General features: G+C 62.1%; 1 protein-coding gene across 5 annotated transcripts; it reads right to left on the reverse strand.

Annotated features, from left to right (window-relative positions):
- Positions 1 to 205: 205 nt before the first annotated feature.
- Positions 206 to 20678, reverse strand: SNAPC4 (small nuclear RNA activating complex polypeptide 4). Of its 5 annotated transcripts, none has more exons than XM_034664815.1 (24): positions 20599 to 20678; positions 19666 to 19804; positions 18863 to 18909; positions 17744 to 17911; positions 17467 to 17592; positions 16859 to 16937; positions 16410 to 16491; positions 15529 to 15633; positions 15370 to 15442; positions 14828 to 14992; positions 12185 to 12332; positions 11846 to 11952; positions 11604 to 11698; positions 9577 to 9671; positions 8574 to 8653; positions 7762 to 8277; positions 6807 to 6890; positions 6390 to 6636; positions 5900 to 5970; positions 5383 to 5493; positions 4643 to 4670; positions 2418 to 4078; positions 1237 to 1361; positions 206 to 398 (listed from the first exon to the last, which is right to left on the reverse strand). In XM_034664815.1, exons 2-23 carry the CDS (start codon positions 19793 to 19795, stop codon positions 1245 to 1247), a joined length of 4335 nt encoding a protein of 1444 aa, XP_034520706.1. In that variant the 5' UTR covers positions 19796 to 19804; positions 20599 to 20678; the 3' UTR covers positions 206 to 398; positions 1237 to 1244. The 5 variants fall into 5 exon arrangements, with proteins under 5 accessions (XP_034520706.1, XP_034520704.1, XP_034520705.1 ...); XM_034664813.1 differs by having other exon boundaries at positions 8559 to 8653; XM_034664814.1 differs by lacking the exon at positions 20599 to 20678 and adding an exon at positions 20376 to 20550 and having other exon boundaries at positions 8559 to 8653.
- Between the last annotated feature and the right edge of the window lie 489 nt (positions 20679 to 21167).

A 21167-nucleotide genomic window follows, 5' to 3' on the forward strand; every position in this document is an offset into this window, starting at 1 on the left:
AACTCGCGACAGGCCCCTTGGTCCAAGCCATAAGTGCGTCTCGTGGAAAGGGGACCCCACGCCCAACACTGAGGCCTGGGGTTCAGGGGGCCCCTCAGACGTCAGGGCCCAGCCAGCCGGCTCCCTCCGCGACCAGAGGAGGCCCCAACCCTCTGCACACTACCCAGTCTCTCAGGGTGACATCACAAGAGCCTGGCAGCTTGCCTCCCGATAAAAAAATAAGCCATTCCTTTATTCCTTCAAGATCCCAATTTGTGCCTGAGGCCCAGCGAAGCCCGCGGCGTCACCCCTGCTGGCAGAGCCCCCCCAACCTCCAGCTGCTTTGGCTGCTTTCTCCGGGTCGGTGCGGGCCTCTCCGGGCAGGTGGGCTCACCAGGGTCCAGCACAGCTCCTGCCTCCTAGAACGCAAAGATGCCCTGACGGTGGGGACTCCCAGGCCCCCAGCCAGACCCCATGGGTGGTGCTGTAGGGCAGGAACCAAAGGTGGCACCATGCCCCCTTTGAGGGCACAGCAGAACCAGGTTCCCTGCCCACCTGCAGCCCATGCAGGGGCCATGTTGAGGGTGGGCTAGAGCCTGGGTGGGCTTCCAGTGGGACACCCCTCCCCCCCCATGCTCAGAGAACCTGGACGTCCTTCTGCCCATGGAATCTCCACCCCATGAACTCAACTAATCCATGCTGAGACCCTACTTGGTGCGTGCTGTCCGCACACTCAAGCCCCAGCAGCAAAAAGCATGTTACTACCCATAGGGTGCATGTCCATGGCATGGATGACAAATGCACACCCAGACCATGTCAGGCACAGGGGGGAGAAGACCATCAAGACAAATGGGCGCTGGGACAGAACAGTCACGGACAGCATCTCTCAGGAGCTGGCCACCGAGCAGGGATGTGATTAGGAAAAGGGAAATGAGCCTTACAGACAGAAGGGGAGGAAGCCAGGCAGAGAGCACAGCCGTGCAAAGGCCCTAAGGCACATGTGTGCTAGCTAGAAGTACCAGAGCCTGGGGTGTGGAACCCAGTGGGTGAGACTATAGCTGGGGGAGGGGGATTAGATGCCCCCCCCGGGGGGGCCTCCGCAACCCTGGGCCTGCCCCCAGGGGCCTGTATATACCCACACCCCACCTAACACCGTCACACTTGACGGGAGCTCCTAAGGGCTTGCCTGCCCTGCATCTGGACAGCTGGTGGCTCCCACATGCCCAGAGCAGAGCCACCGGGAAGACCCATGCTTACCCTACTGCTCACACCAGCCGCCGCCTCTTCCGGGTGTGCCAGGCATGCCGGGTTCTCAGCACATCCAGGCTGTCAGAACTGTCTAGGCAGGAGGAGGCAGAGCCCTGCCCAGGCTCTGGGGCTCCCTGAAACAAAACCCAGGCAGAGTGGGACAAGAGGGACTCCCCTGCAGAACAGGCAGGGGAAGTGGGGGCAGTGAGGAGTCATGCCAGGGAGGAAGTTGTGTCCCGACACCACGGCGCCAGGGACAGGCAGCTCCCCAAACCTGTCCCTGCAGAGACACTGTGGCTTACAGAAGAACTGAGGGCCCAGCAGTGGAGACCCGGCCACACGAGGGTCTGGCATCCCTGCCACCCCCCCATCCCACCTGGGGACTCTGATTCCCTTGGTGATGCTGGAGAGCCAGCCTCCTGTGTCCTGGTTCTCCCAGCCAGGCCGGCAGGGAAGTGGCCGAGGAACACAGGTGGGTGAGAGTGGACAGACTACACACAGGACAGGGGACAGGAAGCTCTGCCTCTGCTGTCCTTCCAGTGCAAAGACGAGTACCAGCTGGGGAATGGCCACCACCTGCAGGAGACCCTACAGTCTCCCTGACATGGCACACAATGTGGTGGCCCAGCTCTCCTGCTGGCCTCAGGAGCAGGGTCAGAGGACACCTTGCTGGGAGCCCCATGGGGGCACGCAGCCAGAGGACATGGGGACACCTTCCTGTGTGTTTATATCTGGCTTCTTGCCAGGGAATCAGGAAAGTGGTATTGCCTCCATGGCTCAGAAAGCTCTTCTGGGGGACACGATACCAGCTGATAGCTGGAAGAATCTCGGTGTTCCCAGAAGCGCAGGGACAAATTCAGGGCCACCTCCGCGGAGCTGGTGCCCCAATGCAGGAGTGTGTGCGGGGTGCAGGGGGCCTGAGATCACCCATTCCCGCTCAGGCAAGGCCACATGGCCGTGGCGGTGGCCACAAGAGAGACCAAGGGGCTTCGTGACTGTAGAGGTTCCTTCCTCTCTGTTTTCCACGCCGGCCTCAAGGGAGAGCCACATCCACACAGACTGAGCAGGCCTGGAGCCAGCTTCCTCCTCCTCCACAACCAGCGGGCCAGCCCCACTGGCTGGAACTCCCACCCACAGCTGGGTGGGGATGCTGCAGACGGCGCGGGGGCTCTGTGCCCATGTCCACCTACCTGAACGGGGATGGTGGCCGCCGGCCGTGCCTGAGGACTGCTGGTGGAGCAGTCATCCTCGCTCTCGGTGTCAGCCCTTGTGGCCACTGACAGAGTAGTGGGGACGCCATGGGGAGACAGGGTGGCCAGGAGCGCAGGCAGGGTGAAGGCTGCCAGGAACCGTGCCTTCAGCAGCAGGTAGGCCGGGCTGTCCTGGAGCTGCCTCTGCACCTGTTCCAGCAAGGCCTGCAGGGCTCCGGCGGCCCCACAGGGCACGAGGGAGGCGGCTCTCTGCTCCAAGGCCTCCTTGTGGAGCAGGAGTCCAGACAGGGCCCGGAGGCTGCACAGGGCGGGGGGCTGGTAGGGCAGCCTGCTCCCTAGCGGGGGCACGCACACTCCCTGCTGTCCCCTCAGCCACTCCCGCACGACTGCCTCACTCTCCTGAGACAGGAGGTCCAGGTCCAGGGCACACCTCTCAGGCCCAGGCCGGGGTGGGGGTGGCCTCTCCAGACTCAGAGGCCCCGTGAGTCCCCCTGATCCTGGGGACCCTGGTGTCCCTCCTGGGCCACTCCCAGGGTCAGTGTCAGCTTGCAGAGGTGGCTGGCTGGACCACGGGGGTTTTGCTTCAGGGTGGTCAGCCAGAAGGGTGGCCTGGGAGGGTACCCTGGGAACAGAGATTTCGCTGGCCACCTGGGCCCCTCCAGGGAAGGGAGGTCCCCCAGGGGCAAGGGTCACATCACTGCCCACTTCCACAGAACTTTGGGATGGGCAGAGCATCGCAAGGGTCGAGACATCTGTCCCAGGAGGATCTGAGTCTGTGTCCATGGTGGCCGGGGGCTGCCAAGGGTGGCTCAGCCCAGGGGGCTTGGGGCCCTGGCCTACCTGCATCGCAGGCAGGGAGGGTGGCAGGGTCACCGACATTCCCTTGGGGTCAGAGGTCCCTGCTGGCCCAGGAAGGCCCACTACGGCTGGCACAGGGAGCAGCCCCTGGGCTGTGAGCACCCAGGTGACAGGCAGAGGGGTGCTGGCTACCACGTGTGCCCCACCCTTGTGCATTCCCAGAGCTGGTGTCAGGCTGAGGGGCTGGACAGGCAGCTGAATGGGGCTGGGGGCTGCAGGGAGAAAGAGTGGTGCCTCAGGCAGGCCCTGCTTCCGGGACGCGGCAGGGGCCTGAGACTGCCCCAGGCCACCCTTATGGCTGCTCACGAGGACTTGGCTGGGAACCAGAGCTGTGGAGGCCGCAGGAGGAGCCTCCGTGGAGGTCAGGGCGCCGGCCAAGACTGGCAGGGCGGAGGGCCTCTCATCCTTGGCTGAAGTACTCAGCCCCGTCGCTGCAGGGATCCCAGGCCCAGAGAGCGCCGTGGCTGTGGCAGCTGGGCCCGAGGCTGAGGGGGTGGGGGAGGCCTGCGGTAGACGGGGCTGGAGGATCAGTGGTGAGGAGAGCAGCAGCTGTGGCGGGACAGCCACGGGGCCAGGGGCGGCCTTCCTGGCCCGGGCCTCCCGAAGCCTCTTCTCCCGGAGCAGCTCGGAGACAGTCTTGGGCTTGGGCCGGGGGCCACACGGAGCTGGCGGGGGCGCCTGTGGACTGGACTCGGAATGACAGGGCTGTAACCCCCTGCTCCCTCTGTGGCCGCTGCTCTGCTTTGCAGCTTCTCGCACTGGCAGGTTCTGGAAGCTGCGGCCTGCAGGAAAGACAGAACACATGTGCGGATGAGCTCCATGCATGCGGACCGGAGAGAGACCTCCCCCACGTCCCATCAGAGGGCCCTCCTGGAGGGCAGGCGGGTGCCGGGAGTAGGAAGCAGGAGCCTTGGCGTCTGATCTGCACGTCCCCAGACCTCCCCGAGCTCTTGCTGTGGCCAGGACAGCAAGGCCCTCCGGATACCAGCCGGTCCGCACCGCACACCAGCACCCCACCTTCAATACCTTCAAAACAACGACCGCTGGGCACCACCCCCCTCCCCGCATGGTCTCCCAGGTCCCCAGAGCCCCGCACGATGCCGCTGGTGTGGGGAGACTGGTGGCCCAGCAGCGAAGGCCCCTCCTGGATGCCCGGGGTTGGCTTACATGCAGGGTAGGTATGAAGAACTACGTCTGCCTGCTCCCACCAGCCACGCTACTGTCCCTGCCGTGGGATTCGGGCAAGGCCGGTCACCAGGGCCACAGCTATGCTGCTCAGAGCCCGAAATTCAACGCCCTCTCCCACTTGGTCAGACGGTCAAGACACAGGCAGAGACAAACCGTACCTGTGCTGTTCTGCGTCCTCGAAGACATCTGAAAAACAAGAGCGAGCACTTCAGGGAAGTCCGGAGGCCCAGACCCACTTCTCTACCTGCAGCAAGGCCTTCCTTCTGCCCTCACCTGCAGTGGGAGCAGGGCCCCAAGCACCAGGGCCTGCTTGCCTCCCTCCCTCCCCACATCCTCCTACGGGGTGAGCTCATCACGGTGGGGTCAGGGCTGTGTGGGGTTTGAGAGAGAGGCAGGAACCTGGCTCTCCAGGCAGGAGGACTCGGGGGCTCTGGGGCCTGGATGGGGCACCATGGGCCAACCTGGTCATTCTGTCATTCTTTTCAGTTGTGACTGGACGCAGGAACACAACCTCTCACTGACGGACCCCACACCTGGCATCCCACCTCAGCAGGGCCAATACCCAGGGCAGTAGATACCCAAGGGCTTGGAGGCCCCCATGCAGGGACAGCACAGTACCAGCTCTGGCTCTGCCCCCCTGGATGTGTCGTGAAGCCCTTAGGGCTCCAAGTAGACAAGCAGACACCTAGAAGGGTTGCGTGAGGGGACCAAGAGCCAGCAGGGTCGTGCTCAGGAGCTGGCCCAGCCTCCAGGGAACCTGGGAATGCCTCCTGTCTCTTACTCCCCAGCTGGACAGCTGCTGCCCACCCCGGCACTGGCCCTGCCGCGTCGGGAAAGGGAGGGTGGGGTGGTGGAAGCCAGGTGAGCCCCCACCCAGTGCTCACCCCCTATTCCTCACCTGGAGGAGCCCAGGCGGCGGGTCCCGAGTGCCAGTCTGGAGCAGGGCAGGGGTCTGAGCCTTCCTCTCTCGAACGACTTCCATGCAGCCAGCAGTATCGATCTGGAACAGCTGAGAGATGCATCCAGGACCGAGATGACAAGGGTGTCTGTGATGAACTTGAGCCAGCTCTGACCGCTGCTCTGGGGGCAGGTCCGGAGCCCCGCACAGCTCCTCAAGGCTAGGACCCCTTTGCTCAGCCCCCACCTGGACTCAGGGCCTGGGGGCATCGGCGCAGAGCTCCCACTGGGCTGGGGTCTCCTTCCCCCATCCCTTCTCAGGATGGGGTTCACCTGATGGTGGCAGGGACAGGGCTGCCCCTTCCATGGTGCCTGGCCTGCTAAGCATCACAGACCACTGAAAGACCCTTTCCTGGGGTCTGGAACTTCAGGAAGTTAGCCTTCAAGAACTGCATCCATCTTCACCCAAGGAAAACCAAGCATAAAACAGAAAAGCTCTGCCTTACGGGGCTTCTCACCTGGATAAAGAGGGTGAACACAGGCGTGCTGGCCAGCCGGGCGTCCTGGAGCTGCTTGCTGATGGCATCGGCTGAGGGGGCATGGGTACACACGCGTGGTTACCAAGGCCCCTCTCCTTGAAGCCCCAAAGAACCCCTCACCCATCTGCCACCACGCTCAGCCAGAAGGGTGGGCAGAGGAGCCCAGAGGCCAGGCTGGCCCTGACTGGCCTTTGGAGACCCCCTCCCACGAACTCAACCAGCTCTCCAGAAACCCGCACGTGGGCACCGCCCACCTGAGCCCCGAGAAGACCCTTGCTCAGGCCCGAATGGCTGGGCATTCCCAGACCGTCCCCCATGTGCTAAGCAGGTCAGACCAGCCCTCCAAGGGGACGTTTCCTAGAAAGATGAGGTGGGCACAGGGGCCCCTCGGGTCACCCCGTATCTGCCCTGTGTGTCTCCCCCACCCTGGGCTCCACAGGAGGCTCTCAAAGGAGCCCTGGGGCAGTACCTCGGGTGTGCACTGCGGCAAGCCTCCGGGGGGTGCAGGGCAGGACGATGTCACCCACCCACGGGCTCATGGCCATCAGAAGCTGGCGCTCAAGGAGCCTTCTCTGCAGGGTATGTCCCCGCCACCGCTGCCGCTTCCTGATCGTCCTGTGCCACAGCTGCCGTACACGGGGCCCGGCCACACCATTGTCATTGGGGCTGGCCCCCAGGGATGAGCCAAGGAGGCACGGCTGCCTCAGTTTCTCCTTCTGTGTAAGGAAGAAAGACACCTGGGCTTCCCGGTCAGGCTTGGCTCAGGTCTGCCCATGGCCCATCCCCACCACCCTCCACTCCTTTCCTGTAGTGGGGAGGGGGCCCAGGCTGACCGGGCAGTGGCGATGGGGGCTGTGGTGGGGAGCGACTGGGGGCCGGCTCCTACCAGCGTCTGGCGCCGGCGGGCTGTGTTGGTCCTGAGCACCTGCAGCACGGTCTCCAGCGGCACCTTCAGCAGACGACTCTCACTCTAACGAAAAGATGGCGTGAGGCTAACACGTGGGGAGCCCTGGCACAGGGCCTGCAGGGGCAGCACACACACCCCTGTGCCCAGATCCCAACGCAGGGTGGTGGGAAGCACTCTGAAGCATGGTGGCCTTGGCTGGGTCCCTAAGGCCTGGCACCCACATGCCGGCCTGGCTCGGCCACAGCCAGTGCTAGCAGAGGGCGCCGGCTCTCCCAGCTGGACCCCCAGCCGATGGCACCACAGGGGCCTGACGGTTACAGAAACAGCAGAGAAGCCACGGCACAGGAGCTGGCACGTGCGCTCCGCCCGGCTGCCTAGACAGCCCGCTGTCCCCTCAGGTGCCACAGAGTGGAGTCTCGGCCTCCTCTAGGACACGCCAGCCTGTTCACCCAAGTCCGCACGCAGCCAGAGCCAGGCAGGCAGCCAGGAACCTGACACCTTGGACGCCGACTGGGACAGGCACACATGAGGCAAGGCGGACCCATGCAGGTGGACAGTGGGACCCTGCACAGGACAGGTGTCTGGACTTCTGCAAGCCAGGAGGACACCCTCCTGCTTGCTATCCCCTGCCCCGCCCCCGCTTTGGGACAGACGGGTCAGAAACGGCTCCAAGTCCAAGTGCCCACCCAGCAGTCCCCTCAACAGCTCTCCTGCACGGCTTTAGAGCAAACCAGAGGCGAAACAGAGACTGCTGCTCTGGACGTGATTGTCCTGAGAGCCCAGAAGCGAAAACTCTATCGAGCCAGAACGGGTATCTGCTCTGCTGAACCCAGGAACGCTGCTGACGCGAGCTCAGGCCGGCCCGCTGTGCCTCAGCACCAGCTCTGGTGACCCCCGGGCAGCAATGTGGGGTGCACCGGGGCCTGTGACCTACCTTATCTGCTGGCTCCTCGGAGCTTGAGAGGCGAGTGTCTGCCGAGTCCAGGTGCCCAACGCCTCTTGCACTGGTGCTGTGGATCCTGGAGGAAGTGTCCGCCTGGCCCGCCTCCTCCGCGGGAGCTGAGGCCGTGGGGTGAGTGGCTCTGCTGCCATCCTGAGCCTCGCTGGAGCCCCTGGGAGGGCCGGGGGAGGCAGCACGGCGTCCTGGCCAGCCCCGGGATCCCCCTCCACACGGCTCACCGGTGCTCTGCCTGGCCGGCACCCACAGGTCCATGTCCGGCACGGCATGTGGTGCTGATGGCAGCGCCTGGCCACCCGCCCGGGCCTCCGGGGCTTCCTCTGGCTCTGAGTCCTCACTGTCGCTGCTGCTGCTGCTGCTGCTGCTGCTGCCTCCTCCCTCGCCGCCACTGTCCCCGCTGCTGCTGTCCCCGCTGCTGCTGTCCCCGCTGCTGGAGCTCCACCGCACGCTGCGAAGGGGCCGCCGCCGCCTCCTCCCCCGATTCTGCTTCTTCTGTGGGGAAGGGCTACTTGGAGGCCTTGGCTGCCCGGGGGCCAGAGACAACAGGCAGGCAGGCCAGCCCTTTGGGGAGACTTGGACATGGCACGCTGGGAGCACGACCCCCCCACCCCCCCCGACTGCTCTGAGATGACAGCAGCTGTCGGAGAGGCCAGGGCTCTCTGCCCACGGCTTCCGGGAAGAAGAGATGCCAGGGCCAGAAACCAGACGTCCCTCCCTCTCCCCCCGCCCGGCGCCAACGCTGGCCCCATGGGCGACAGGGCCTTCGGACTGACTTGGTAAAGCCTCACCCTGACCATGACCTTCCACTTGCTCAGACACTGGGAGCCCGTCCGATGGGGTAGTTCAGAAGCTATTTTTGCCCAGTGACCTACAAAAGCACAACGACGTGGAAGTTGCTTCCCACCGTCCTTGATGACACGTTTACCGGCTTGAACGAGAGGCTCCTCTCGCAGACACGCCGTCTCCTGCAGAAGACCTGCGTCCGCCAGCACGTGTGCGCCGCTGCACGCCCCTCCCCGTGTCGGAGCAACGGCACTTCAGCAAAATGCTAGACAACGCACAACCGAGATGGGAAAAAACGGCTGTAAAAACAGCCCCTGTGTATCTGCCACAGCGGCCTCTACAGCAAACACTGCAAATTATCTGTTCTCACTTCCCGACAGTGCAGGCGGGAGGACACTGGTGCCTTGTTTTTAGGGCAGTGTGACTCCGTGCCAGTCAGGACTCTGCAGACGCTTACACTTGGCCACAGCGCGTCCAGCATCTGTTCCTGAGCAGACGCTGCAGGGGATGAACAGAAGCAGAGACTGAGCCCTCGGCTCATTCCGGCTCGGGGGCGGAAGTGAGAAACAACGGAAATGTCCACCAACAGATGGGCCACTGAGGAAATCTGTGCTCTTACTCAGGGAAACAGCACGCGGCCGTGGACAAGAGTGGGAGGACACACAACGCGTGAAGGCAGAAGACACGACGGACAACAGAACGCTGCGTCGTAAAGTGGAAAACAGCGGACTCCGTGAACTCACGCTGAGTGACTCGACTTTAAAAAGCTGCCCTAGAAACAGGCCGAGAGAGCGGGCCGGGCAGGTGCGCGTGGCCGGCAACAGCCGTCTCCAGGAGAGGAGTGGAGTGACGGTGCCCCTGAACTTTCCGTCCAACTGTGCGTCAGTGCGCAAGGGGGAAAAGCCACCGCCCGCCGAGCCAGGGAGAAGCCGAGGACAGGGAGGCGGCTGGGGTCGCTGTGAGCCGTGCCTCCTGGAGGCCCAGGGCCCGCACAGGCCCAGGACTCACCCACGCCGTACTTCTCGATCAGCTCAAGCAGCTTCCCCTCTTCGCTTGCATTCCATCGTCCCTTTTTCAGGCTGAAGTGCAGCCGTCTGAGGTACCTGAAAGCGGCAGGGACACGGGGGCGTTTCAGGTGCCAGAACGCCTGCCCGCAGCCGTCCCTGCACCCATGGCCATCTGCACGCCCACAGCCGTCCCCGTGCCTGCGGTCGTCCCCGCGATGGCAAGGGCTCCCAAGACCCGGAACCAAAAGCTCAGAAGACAAACGGAAAATACAGATTAACTGATTTCATCAAAATTGAAACCTTTTCAATGTGTCTTGCAGGACGCCATTGAGAAAGAAGGGGAAACGCGGCCTCGGATAAGCGGCTTGTAGCCAAACACATATCAGCTCACACAAACACGCGACACAAAAGACAACTTGGTTTTCTAACTGCGTGAAGGACACAGATGTTTCTCCGGAGACGACATGCAAAGGGCCGGCCAACACACAAAGACGCGCAACGCCAGGAGCAGTCAGGGAGCAGCGGACGGAAGCCACCGAGATGCCACCTCACGCCCCACGCCAGCGGGAGCCAAGATTCACGGTGCTGCTGAGGGTGCGGAGCTCCCGGAGCCTCCCCCCGGGGCAAAGGGGGGGCCGCCACTGCGGGAAATCACGGCATCTCCACTGCCCAGAAAACCCCACTCACAGGCGCACAGACCAGAGCACCCACTGTGCCCGTCCACTGATGCTCGCGCACCCACGTTCACACTGCCAAGGCGCACGCACTGGGGGGAGTGTGTCAGGACTTCGTCCACTTATCTTTTTAGTCCTCTCTACACCCAATGTGGAGCTCGAACCCATGGCCCCAAGATCAAGAGCTGCACGCACCAGGGGCACCTGGGTGGCTCAGGTGGTTAAGTGTCTACCTTTGGCTCAGGGTCGTGATCCCGGGGTCCTGGGATTGAGCTCCCACATCAGGCTCCCTGATCAGTGGGGAGCCTGCTTCTCCCTCTCCCTCTGCCTGCCACTCCCCCAGCTTGTACTCTGTCAAATAAATAAATAAAATCTATATTTAAAAAAAAAAAAAAAAAAGAGTTGCACGCTCCACCGACCTCGCCAACCAGACACCCTGGGGTTTCGTCATTAAGGCTGAGAGGTACTCTACTGTCCATCCAGCCTAAGAACGACTTTTGTCGTTGATCTGTTCCTCCACTGACAGACACTCTGTTTCCGCCGTGTGGCCACTGGGACCAGCACGGCTATGACCACGTGCGAGCAGGTGCCCGTGTGAGGCCCGGCTTCCAGTTCCTGCGGCGTGCGGCGAAAGTGCAGGACGAGGACGTGCCACACGGTCCTCCGCGGCCCCCACACCACGCCCACTCCGCACCTTCGTCAACACCTGCCCTTCTGCGCGGTCTTAAAACTACCGGCCCTTGCGCCTGAAGTGGCGTCTCACTGCTGCTCTGACCTCTGCCCTGCAACCGCTAATGACACCGAGCACGGTCTCGTGCACTCTCTGGAGAAACGTCTATTTGAGCCCTGGTCCCTTTCCTCAATTGTCTGTTGTCGTTGGGAAACGGCGTTTCTCTGGGGGGTGGTCACAATGTTCTGAAGTTGCCTGGGGTGCCGGCTGCACAGCTCACCGACGACAGTAACCCCCAGAACTGCACGCTTCAACACGAACATGTTGTATGACACACGGATTATGTCGTTATGAACCATTAAAAAAAAAACAGGCTGAGAAAAGGAGGTTGCCAAAGCGGCCTTCCAGAGACACTGCCGCCAGGGGTCTGGAAGAGGAATTCAAGCACCAGGGTCAGGCAAACGACCCCTGGGCCACCTCAGCTTAAGCCCGTACAAAAGACTCCTTTGAAAAAACCAACAAGCATCCCGCTTCCCGACCGGTCACCCCTGGTATGCAGGGCTCCCAGGGCCACCCCAGCCTCCACCAGCACACCACCCGGGGCTGCAGGTGGCTCGCCCACCCTCCAGCCTACCCGGAAGTGACCCCCGCAAGGCCTCCCTCACCCAGCGAGGTCCAACTCACCGATCTCGGCACTGGGCATCGCTCCTACCTGGCACCTCTTCCCGGATTTTAAACCAATCCTGCTCCCCATATTTGGCAACCGCTCGAAGCAACTTCTGCAGGAAAGGATAACAAACAGGTAAGGCCTCTCCAGGCAACCGTAAGCTCCCCAGTCCGCATCAGTCCATTTCAGAAGGGATGGTGGGCGCCTTGGCTCCCATGCCGGAGGACGGCCTCCTCGGCCTCCACGGCCGTCTGCTCACCGCATCTTCCTCTGGGGCCCAGTACCCCTTCTTTAGGCCGGGGTCCAAGCTCTTGGTCCACCGATAAATGAGCTGCATGGAGTCTCTGCCTTCCATGTAGTAGACGACTGCGGACAGAGGGGCCTGATGGGCACCGCGCTCCCTGGGTCACTCAGCCGGGGCTGCCCTGGTCACGAGGTCACTGGGCCGTGGACTGCGGGGGCTGGGTGATCCCGGATGTCCCCCTCCAGCCCCTCAAGGCCAACAGACTGAGCTGCCTGCGCCCGTGAGGGGCCTCAGGTCCAGGGGCCCACGAGCCATAGTGGGGGCACAGGCAGCAGGGCCCACGCGGACACTCACTTCTCCGGTAGGGGATGTGGCTGCCGACGCGCATCTCCTGCACGAGCTGGGTGAGCAGGCGGTCCTCCTCCCGCGTCCACTCCTTGCGCTTCAGAGCCTTGTTGTGCTGCTGGTACTTCTGCAGACACTGGAAGGCGCTGCGGTTGGTCTTCCCGAGCCCCAAAACCAAAGCAAAGTGGGTGTCGCTGGGTGTGCACCCCCCGCAGAGTGACAGCCAGGGTGCTGTGAACCCATGACCTAGTTACTCCCACCAGACCCTGCAGGGACAGTGCAGAGCCTGACGGGAAGAGGACCACGAAGCACCAGCTTGCACACTCACACACAGCGGGTCCAGAAAAATCCGTAATGCTGCATTTATGTAACCCCAAAGCGACGCTGGACTCGATGGGAAACACTAGCCCAGCGGCCTGTGGGAGGAGCCTCCCCGCAGAGCACGCGGCTCTGACAACGTGGGGGCTGCACTGCTGCCCTAAGTCTGGGGCTCCAACTGGTCTCTCTGAGGCCTCCATCGAGGGCAGCTGAAGGTGCCTGGGTGTTGGGGGGTCAGTCCTTGGTGTGGCACCCCCAGCTCTGGGGACGCCATCCCAGGCAGAGCTCCAGAGTGACCGTATCCGGGCTTCCATCCGAGCTCCGGCTCCGCACATAAACCACCAGTCTCCACAGCAGACGTGGCTACCCGAGCCTGCCCCTCACTCATCCCCGACGGGAAAGTATTTCCCCCCAAGCTAATTAACGTGATTTGAACTCTTCTTTATCCTAAAGAAAATCCTTGAGTTACAGAAAACATGTGTGCTTGGACGCATGCAGTCTGCACGCCTATGAGGTTTGGGTTTGGTGATGTCTTTTAAGACATGACACCAAAGACATGTTCCGTGAAAGAATGGGTCAGCGGGACTTCGCTAAGACTGAGACCTGCTCAGTGGAAGACAACGCCAGGAGAACGAGAAGATAAGCCACAGACAGGAGAACACACTCCTGAGACATGTCTGTTAAAAGCCTGTTATTCCAAATACACAAGACGCTCTTTAAAACTTAGCAAGAAAACAATCTGATTAAAGATAAACCAAAAACCTCCAGATACTTGGCCAAAAACGACACGCAGATGAGAACTAAAGCACCACGTGTTTGCCATCGTGGAGAAGAAAAAGCGCGTGCGACACCACCACACGCCTGTGAGAACAGCCCGAGTCTCGAGCCTGACCACCACCACACGCTGGTGAGGACGTGGGCAGTGGGACCCCCATTCGTGGCCGGGGGTGCACGGCACGGGGCAGCCACTCTGTAGGACAAAACCAAACATCCTCGTAGCATATGACCCAAAGGAGCTGAAAAACACATTCACACAAACACCGGGGCACAGATGTTAACAGCACCTCCAACAGCTGCCAAACCCTGGAAGCCACCGAGATGCCCTCAGCAGGCGGAGGGACAAAGTGAGGTCCGTCCAGACAACGGGTGTTATTAGTGTTAAAAAGAAATGAGCGGGCAGGCGGGAAAAGGCCGGGAGGAACCTCCATTCCTGAGAGGAAGAAGCCGTCGGGACGGGCTGGACACGACAGGACCCCGGCTCCGGGACGTCCTAGAAGAGGCACAGCGGTGGAGGCCACCCCGCGGACACGTGTCCCTGCACACGGTCCAAGCCCACACAGGGCACCCCAGCAGTAGGACAGCCCGGACGTCCACGGGCGGGTCTGGGGGCCGGCGGCGTCAGCACAGATCCGTCCTTGGTTGAACAGAAGCATCGTTCTGGTAAGAGACGATGACGGGGGCGGGGGGTGGTGGTGGTGAAGGACATAAGGGGACACTCCATACCTTCCTCTCAGTTTTACTGAGAAGCAAAACTGCTCTAAACCAAAATCCTACATAAAACCCAAGAAACTGAGAAAAGGAAGACTAACAACGACTTTAAAAGCCCGGCTCTACAGACCGAGCTTGGCAGGACAGTGGACCATTTGCCACTCCGGGGTCTCCGCTGGTCTCCGCGTGGCTTCGATTAAGTTTAGTTCCATTTGTGGTGATCGCGTCTGTCCGCGAGGGTGATGAATCCAAACACAGGGACTTCACTCATCACCCTCTCAGGCCACGAACCATGACACTGACACCACAGCACAACACAGAGGACTCCTGAGACACCTAACTACGTAAGGACGAGAAGCACCTCCCCGCACAAACTAAGGTCCGAAGAGGCAGCGAGAGTCCTAGTCCACGTGAGCTGTTCTGAGGCGAGCCTTCGACACCTTCAGGGCGCAGACAAGGCTGCGGGAAGCGCCTGGTCCTCGCCTTAGAAACAACACAAGAGCCCAGAGGAAACCGGGAAGAGCGTTCCCCTCAAAACCCATCAGAACCGACACCTGAGCTTGATGGAAACAAGGAAGGATCCAGAAGGAAGCCAAAGACGGGCCTTAGGAGGGAGGAGGAAGGCGGGTGAGCACTCAGAGACGGACAAGGGCTGAGAAGCCAGAAGCCTCCGAAGACAGCCCAGAGAGGGGTGGAGAGGCTGTTCTCCCTGTGGGCCACACCCTCAAGAGCAGCGCGAGGAAGAAATCCGCTGGCTCCCAGGGTTGGGCTGGGACACATAGCCCATGGCGACCCCAAGCTCGCCCAGTCTTCCAGCCATGCACCCAAGGCCTCTCCGGTCCTCACCCCCAGCTCCTTGGCGATCTTCTGCCACTGTAGGTGGCCATGCTTGGCTGCAATGGCCTTCAGCTGGTCCACCTCCTGTCCGCTCCACTCCTGCTTGTTGATGCTTGGGTGCTCGCAGTTCTGCCAGAACTTTCGGATCTCCTCCGCACTGCGGCCACCCTCAAACTGCACCGGCAGAGAAACCCAACCTGCTGGAGCCATCGCTCTCCAACAGCTGATGGCTTGGCACACCCGGGGAGAAGTGGGGTCCCTGTCCAGGTTGCCAGGATTCACACAGCCAGAAGTGGGGGTTTTGCTCTAAGCACAAAGCCTGAACCTTCACACTCATCCGTCTCAGAAACGGCAGCTCACCCTGGCGGGGCAGGCCCAGGAAGCCGCTCCACACCGCCCGACACGCGCCTGCCCAGAGGCTTCATGGCAGGTCTGGCGGCCACCGGGGATGCAGCCTCACTGCCTGAATCTGACCTTGCTGATCCCAGCCCGCACCCTTGGCTGCCAGGACGGCCATGAGCCACCGTCAGACCAGTGTTGCCCCAACTTACATTAACGTTGGAAATCTTCTCCCAGTCATGGCTGTCCAGCCTGCTCCCCAGCAAGGCCTCCTCTGGGAGCTGCCTGGAGGAAGGGACAGGCTGCCAGGGTCATGCCGGGCCTTCCGTGCCTCTCCCCAGGCCAAGCCGTCCCTGTAAGACCCAGCTCACCGGATGTCCTGGACCTCCCTCTCCGCCTCCCTGCTCTGCTTCTCCAGCATCTGCCTCTCTGCCTCGCTTGTCACCTTACTCCGTTTCTGGTCCAAGTACTCAAGCCTACAGGGCAGGCAGACACCAGGGTTTCCCACATCACGGCCGCGCTCCGGAGGGGTAGGGGTGGGCATCCTGGGGCCAGCCCCACTTCCCCAAGGACCCAGGCATGCGCGTCACTCAGCAGGATGAAGCTATGCATCAGGGAGCACACACTGGAGCCTGGCTCCGACCCCGAGCCTGTCTCCTGCAGGCAGGACACTGCCCCGGCTCCCTGCCCCCAGGAAGCAGCGACTCTCCCTCTCCCATCACTGCGGCCGCATCACAGACAGTAACGGCCACCGGCTCGCCGTCCCAGCTGCCAGCCTTGGGCCCAGCACGCAGGGGGTGCTCTGCAGGCAGCCTGGCAACAAAGCCAGGGTCTACTTAAGCCTGCGGCTGCCCCTTCCAAACGCCAGGGAGGAGGAAACCGTCCCCGCCTGATCCACACATCAAGTCGTGAGGCCATGGGCAGTTGGACCCTTGGCCCAGCCACAGGTGCTGTGTTTTGGTCACATGGTGTCACCCCAGCACAGCGTAAAAAGCAGGTCTCACGAACGGTCTGCGTTCAGACCAGAGAAACTGCCGAAGCTGCGTGACTGAATGTGGCCATGCGGCCTGCCCAGCTCTCGTATGACTGACCTCGAGCCTAGCTGCCTCTCTGGGGGAAAGTTCCAGGGATCAGCGCCTCTCCCACTGCGAGCGGGGGGACACGGTGACACCACATGCCTGTCACAAAATGTGCAGCCTGGACTCCCCCGCTCACCAGGCAGGCTGGCATCCACGACTGTGCTCAAACTTACTTCAGTAACTTCGGCTGGAGCAGGCGCTGGAGGCGGTCGCTCACCACTGACCTTCGGAGCAAAGCCTTTTCCCAGTTCTTCCCTGACAAAAAGCAATGACGTCAGTAGCGCCTTCCCCCACTTTCACGTGAGGAAGTGGTGGGCACACGACCAGGCCAGGACCACAGAGCTGGCAGAGGGGCCAGGCTGCAGACACAGGGCCCTCTGTCCAGTGCACAGGACGCCCTGGCACAAGCTCACAGCTGGGCCCCTAGGGCTGGGCATCCAGGGATGAAAAGGGAGACCAGACAGGGAGCTGTAGGGATGGTGATCCCCACATGACATGGGATAGGCAGGGGCTTTGAGGGGCCAGTCCCAGTGGTCAGGGCCTGAAGGAGCCCACAGAGCCACGGCAGGGCGTCTGGGGAGAGGCAGGGCTGCGGTGCTGAGGCCCAGGCCCAGGCACTTACACTTAGTTACCAGGAGCTCCTCGAAAGCCTTGATACCCTGGGCGGCCTTCTCCCGAGTCTCTTCATTGGCAGGAGGTCCCTGCCAGACAAAACAGTGTCATGCCATGGACAGAACCCAGGTATGCTCACCTCACGGGCCAAATATGTCGCTCTGGGGCCCCACGAGGACTCTGGAGCCCTTTCCCTCGGCCTCGTCGAGCAGCTTGGCCATGTGGGAGGCCTGGCACCAGACACTTGGGCCCAAAGCTACTGCCTGATGAGTGCTGGGGGCCGTAACCCACCGGGCATGGGGCAGGCTCAGCAGCTCCAAAGGACCTCGCTACCAGGCCGCCATGATTCTACCAAGCTGCCCTACCCATGTGCCACCTCTTACGGAAATGCCTCCGGGGCTTATCTGTGGAGGTGAGGTCAGCTTACCACGTTCCAGGGCCAGAGACCCTGACTTTCACCACTGGTAACTGGAAAGAGTTTGAAGGAGACTGGAGACTATTACCCTGAACAATCCAAGGGAATTCACAACACCCACGGCAGGTGTGGAGATGACAGCCCCTTCCCACACTGCCTGATCCCCCGCCCTCCCTGATGAGAGCAGGGCCCCCACTACTCACCACTCCGGTCACCCTGTCCTTGAAGTAGGGCTTCATGAAGTGCCCTATGTACAGATTCGGGGGCAGGCTCTTGCCATCCTTCACTTTGGGGCCTTTGGACCCTGCCAGGTCACACATGATCTCCTCCTGTGGCAGATACAAGGGGCCCATCTGGGGTCAGGCAGCAGCGACTCTTTGTGGGGAAGGGGAGCCGGGCAGTCAGGGAGCAAACGGAGCTCAAAGCCCTGATTCAGGGATGTCTGGCCATGGGGGTTCTGAGGGCCAGGCCCTGTCCTACCTGCTGCTCCCGGTTCTGGGCCAGCAGGAGGCTGACCTCCGCCAGCCTCTCCTGGATAACCTCCTGGTAGACCATGTTCAACTGCAGGCAGGTCTCTGGGTCTTCAGGGAGGGTCTTCTCCTTGGGGTTGTCCTCGCCATTGCTGGCCTCACCCCACCTCTCCTCCTCCTGGTTAGGGATGGGACACTGCAGGTGAGGAAGGAGGCACACAGACGCTGCCTCCCCTGGTAGCACAATAAGCCTCTAAGCTCTTGCTCCGGTCCCTGGACCAGCAGACCACCACCCTGACGTGGGACTGTGTCCAACATGTGCACGTTCCACAACTTAAGACAGAGGAAAGAAACATCTGGAAATATATCTTAGGTGGGAAAGTGTGAGGAGCTAAATACTGTCCACTTCCCACAATAAATGCTTCTATGAACTTGAGGCTCAGAACGGGCTCATGTGCCCTTGTCACCAACAGGGGATGGTGAGCCCCAACACGTGTGAGGACGGCTACTGCAGCACCAGCAAAACCAAAACCCGGGAACAATCCACAGAACTGTCAGGTGAGGGGCCACAGTAAATCTAAGCCAGGGGGGCTACCCAGCTGTTAAAAGCCGCAATCAATCCTGTACCTACTGCGTTCGGGAAAGAACAAAAGGCAAATTGTAAAAATTCTCCAAATTAATGTGAAACCCTAAATTCTAAATGTGAAAATCTTGTTAGAAGCAGCAATAAAAACCGGCCTGACCGAGGGACTATGTGCCAGACGCCCTCCTGGACAACCACACACACGGACTGCCTTGTGCTGTGACTATTCCACTGCACGTTGGAAACTGAGGCACAGACAGACCGAGCAGCACGCTCGAAACCTTCCATGTGTGACGTCATGCCCAGAAACGTACCCATTACAGGGAGCTCAGGAAAGTCAGGAAGCACAAATGCCAAGCATCAAACAATGGTTATCCTAGGAACAATTCTAATTTTGGTGACAAACATTTTGTGACGTGTCATCTCTGTAACAAGCACAAGGAAAAACCGAGACGAGCTCAGAGCGCTCCCCCCTTGGTCTTGGGCCCACTGGCAGGGTGGTGTCTGTCTTGGTGGGCACCGCAGCCAGCTCAGGCCAGTAGTTACCGAGCCTGGGGAACCAGCGGCCTCTGAGTCCTCCTCCGGCAGCGAATCTGTGGGAACATAAACACACTGTGTGGGTGACTGGCAACGGGATCCCACATCTGCCAAAGAGATGACTAGCAGGTGCAGCACAGGGTCGTTTCCTGAAGGCCATGAGGCGGGGGAGGGGCTGAAAGGCATCAGAACAAAACTGGACCTTCCCTTCCTGTCAGCCAGTGGCTCAGCGCTACTCACTGACCAGGCAGGACAGGCCCTGAACCGAGGGCAGAATTAGCCAGAGAGGGAAGATCACCAGGACCACGAGGGGAGGCCTTGCAGGAGCCAGCCCCGTCCTGAAGGTGCTGGAGTTAGGAGCGGGGGCAGGGCGGAGGCCCCGATTACAGGTGAAAAGCAGGCCCTGGCATAGTCCGAAACTCTGAGAAACAGCCTCAGAGCTGCACCTGGGGCCAGGGAGAGGCCTGAGGGCCCAGATTCTCATAGATTCTGACCACTTGGGCAGACCTCCAATCAGAGTTGTGGTGAGGGGCCTCAGGGCCCAGGGGACCACCGAGGACGGCACATAGGGGTGACCCTAAGCTGTCCAGCATAGTGGCAGCTGACAAGCTGAGCTCTGGAACCTTCCGATTCCTGAGGAGGACAGCCCGCTACCTTCCCGGGACGGCACACTCACGCACAGCCAGCGGGTTCCTGGCCAACTAAGGAGGAGCGCTAACAGGCCACTTCGGGGAGTAAGGGCAGAGGTCAGTGCAGCTGAGCACTGCAGAGGGCAGATGGATGGGTTCCAGCCCCGGCCTGTGCAAGCTTACCTCCATCAGAATCCAACGTGAGACCAGACTCCGAGACCCCCACTCCGATGCCTGAGGAGCTGGGATCCAAAATCCTCTCGAGCTCTGCAATCTCCTTTGCTATCTTCTCTCTTTCAGCATCTACATCCATGACTTCTGCCTGCCACCGGGACAGATCAGAGGATTTCAGAGACCCATTCTTCACACATGCATGCCCGAGCGGGGAGGACAGAAGCCTGACCACAGAGGGCGGTCCTGCTCAGGAGAGCCCACGACCCTGACCTGACACCTCCCACACCCCCGCGACACCGCTGTTTGCTCTCTGGGGTGCTGAAGCCATGTGGACGTGGCCTGCCAGCTCCGAGGCTGTGGCCAGCAAGGGGGCAGAATGACAGGCACCAACATGGCCCCAGAGCCTGGCCTGTCTTCCCACCGCCCAGCCGGTCACCCAGCGCACACACGGCAAGGTGTCGTCGCTAAGTCGCCAGAGGACAAGGACGAGGCCCAAGCCCCGGGGAAGCCTGCACCCAGGAGCACAGCGGCAGGCACGGCCTGCTCCCGGGGATGCAGGTGGCAGGGCGGTGGCGCAGGGAAGGACGCCCCCTGAGGGCAGGGTCCCCGCATCCACAAGGGCGGCCGGCGAGAGTCTGGGAGGCCGAAGCGGGTAGAGAGGGAAGAGAAGGGGGTTCATGGGGCTTCGCGGAGGAACAGCACAGAAGCTCGGCACGGACCCGGGAGCCGGACGCCCAGCCAGAGAAGGCCCCCCGCCGCAGACCCACAGCGCAGCCGCTGCGCGGGCTTTAGCCGGTCCCGCGGCGCTAGGCGCAGACACCGAGCGCGAGTGAGCCGAAGCGGCCGAGAGCCCGGCTGCCACCACCGCCGCGGTCCGCCCCCCGGCTCCGCTCCTCCCGCCCCGGCCCAGCCCCTCCCCGGCCACGGCCCAGACGCCCTTACCCTCAACCACCGCCAGCGCCGCCGCCACCTTCACTTCCGGCGGCCCCGAGTCCGGAAGTCCCGCCCCGCGGCCGCAGCGCGGCACGCCGGGACGGGGCCGGCCGGTGGGCGGGTGCTGTCCCCGCACGGCCACCCTCGGGACTGCCGAGCGCCGGCCGGGGCGGGCGTGGTCGGCCGGGCTGGACCTCCGCCCTCCGCCCTCCGCCCCGCGGCGTGACCTCCCCATCGCCGAATCTCGCTCGCTCGTTTCTGCTCGTGTTAACTATATCCGGGGCTGTTGTTAAGCAGCCAGTGAGCAAAGCGGCCAAGGGCTCGGTGCTGCCGCGGCCAGGTCCGGGGCAGGCGTCGCACAGGACCGGAGCCCGCTCCAGCCCCCAACCCCTACACCCCGCGCGCACCTCTAGGCCTTGGGGGACGGGGGGCGCCGCCCCGGGCCGGGCGGGACCTGCCTGCAGTTGCTCCTCCTGGAGCAGAGCAGGGGGCGCCACCCCGAGTGCGGAGCGTCTCCGGGGTGGGGGGTCCGCTGGAAACCAGGAGTGCGCCTTCCCCTGGTGGACAGAGCAGGCGGG

Source organism: Ailuropoda melanoleuca, chromosome 7 (assembly GCF_002007445.2).
Source record: "Ailuropoda melanoleuca isolate Jingjing chromosome 7, ASM200744v2, whole genome shotgun sequence".
NCBI lineage: Eukaryota > Metazoa > Chordata > Mammalia > Carnivora > Ursidae > Ailuropoda > Ailuropoda melanoleuca.

What these genes read in the sequence shown, in the direction of transcription:
- SNAPC4 (XM_034664813.1), bottom strand. Translation starts at nt 19,795, where the DNA reads ATGGATGTAGATGCTGAAAGAGAGAAGATAGCAAAGGAGATTGCAGAG. An exon ending in GATCGAGAAGTACGGCGTGG is followed by an intron (nt 8,654 to 9,576) that starts GTGAGTCCTGGG and finishes GTGCTTTTGTAG; the next exon opens with GTCACTGGGCAAAAATAGCT. An exon ending in CGCCGCCTGGGCTCCTCCAG is followed by an intron (nt 4,671 to 5,382) that starts GTGAGGAATAGG and finishes CTTGTTTTTCAG; the next exon opens with ATGTCTTCGAGGACGCAGAA.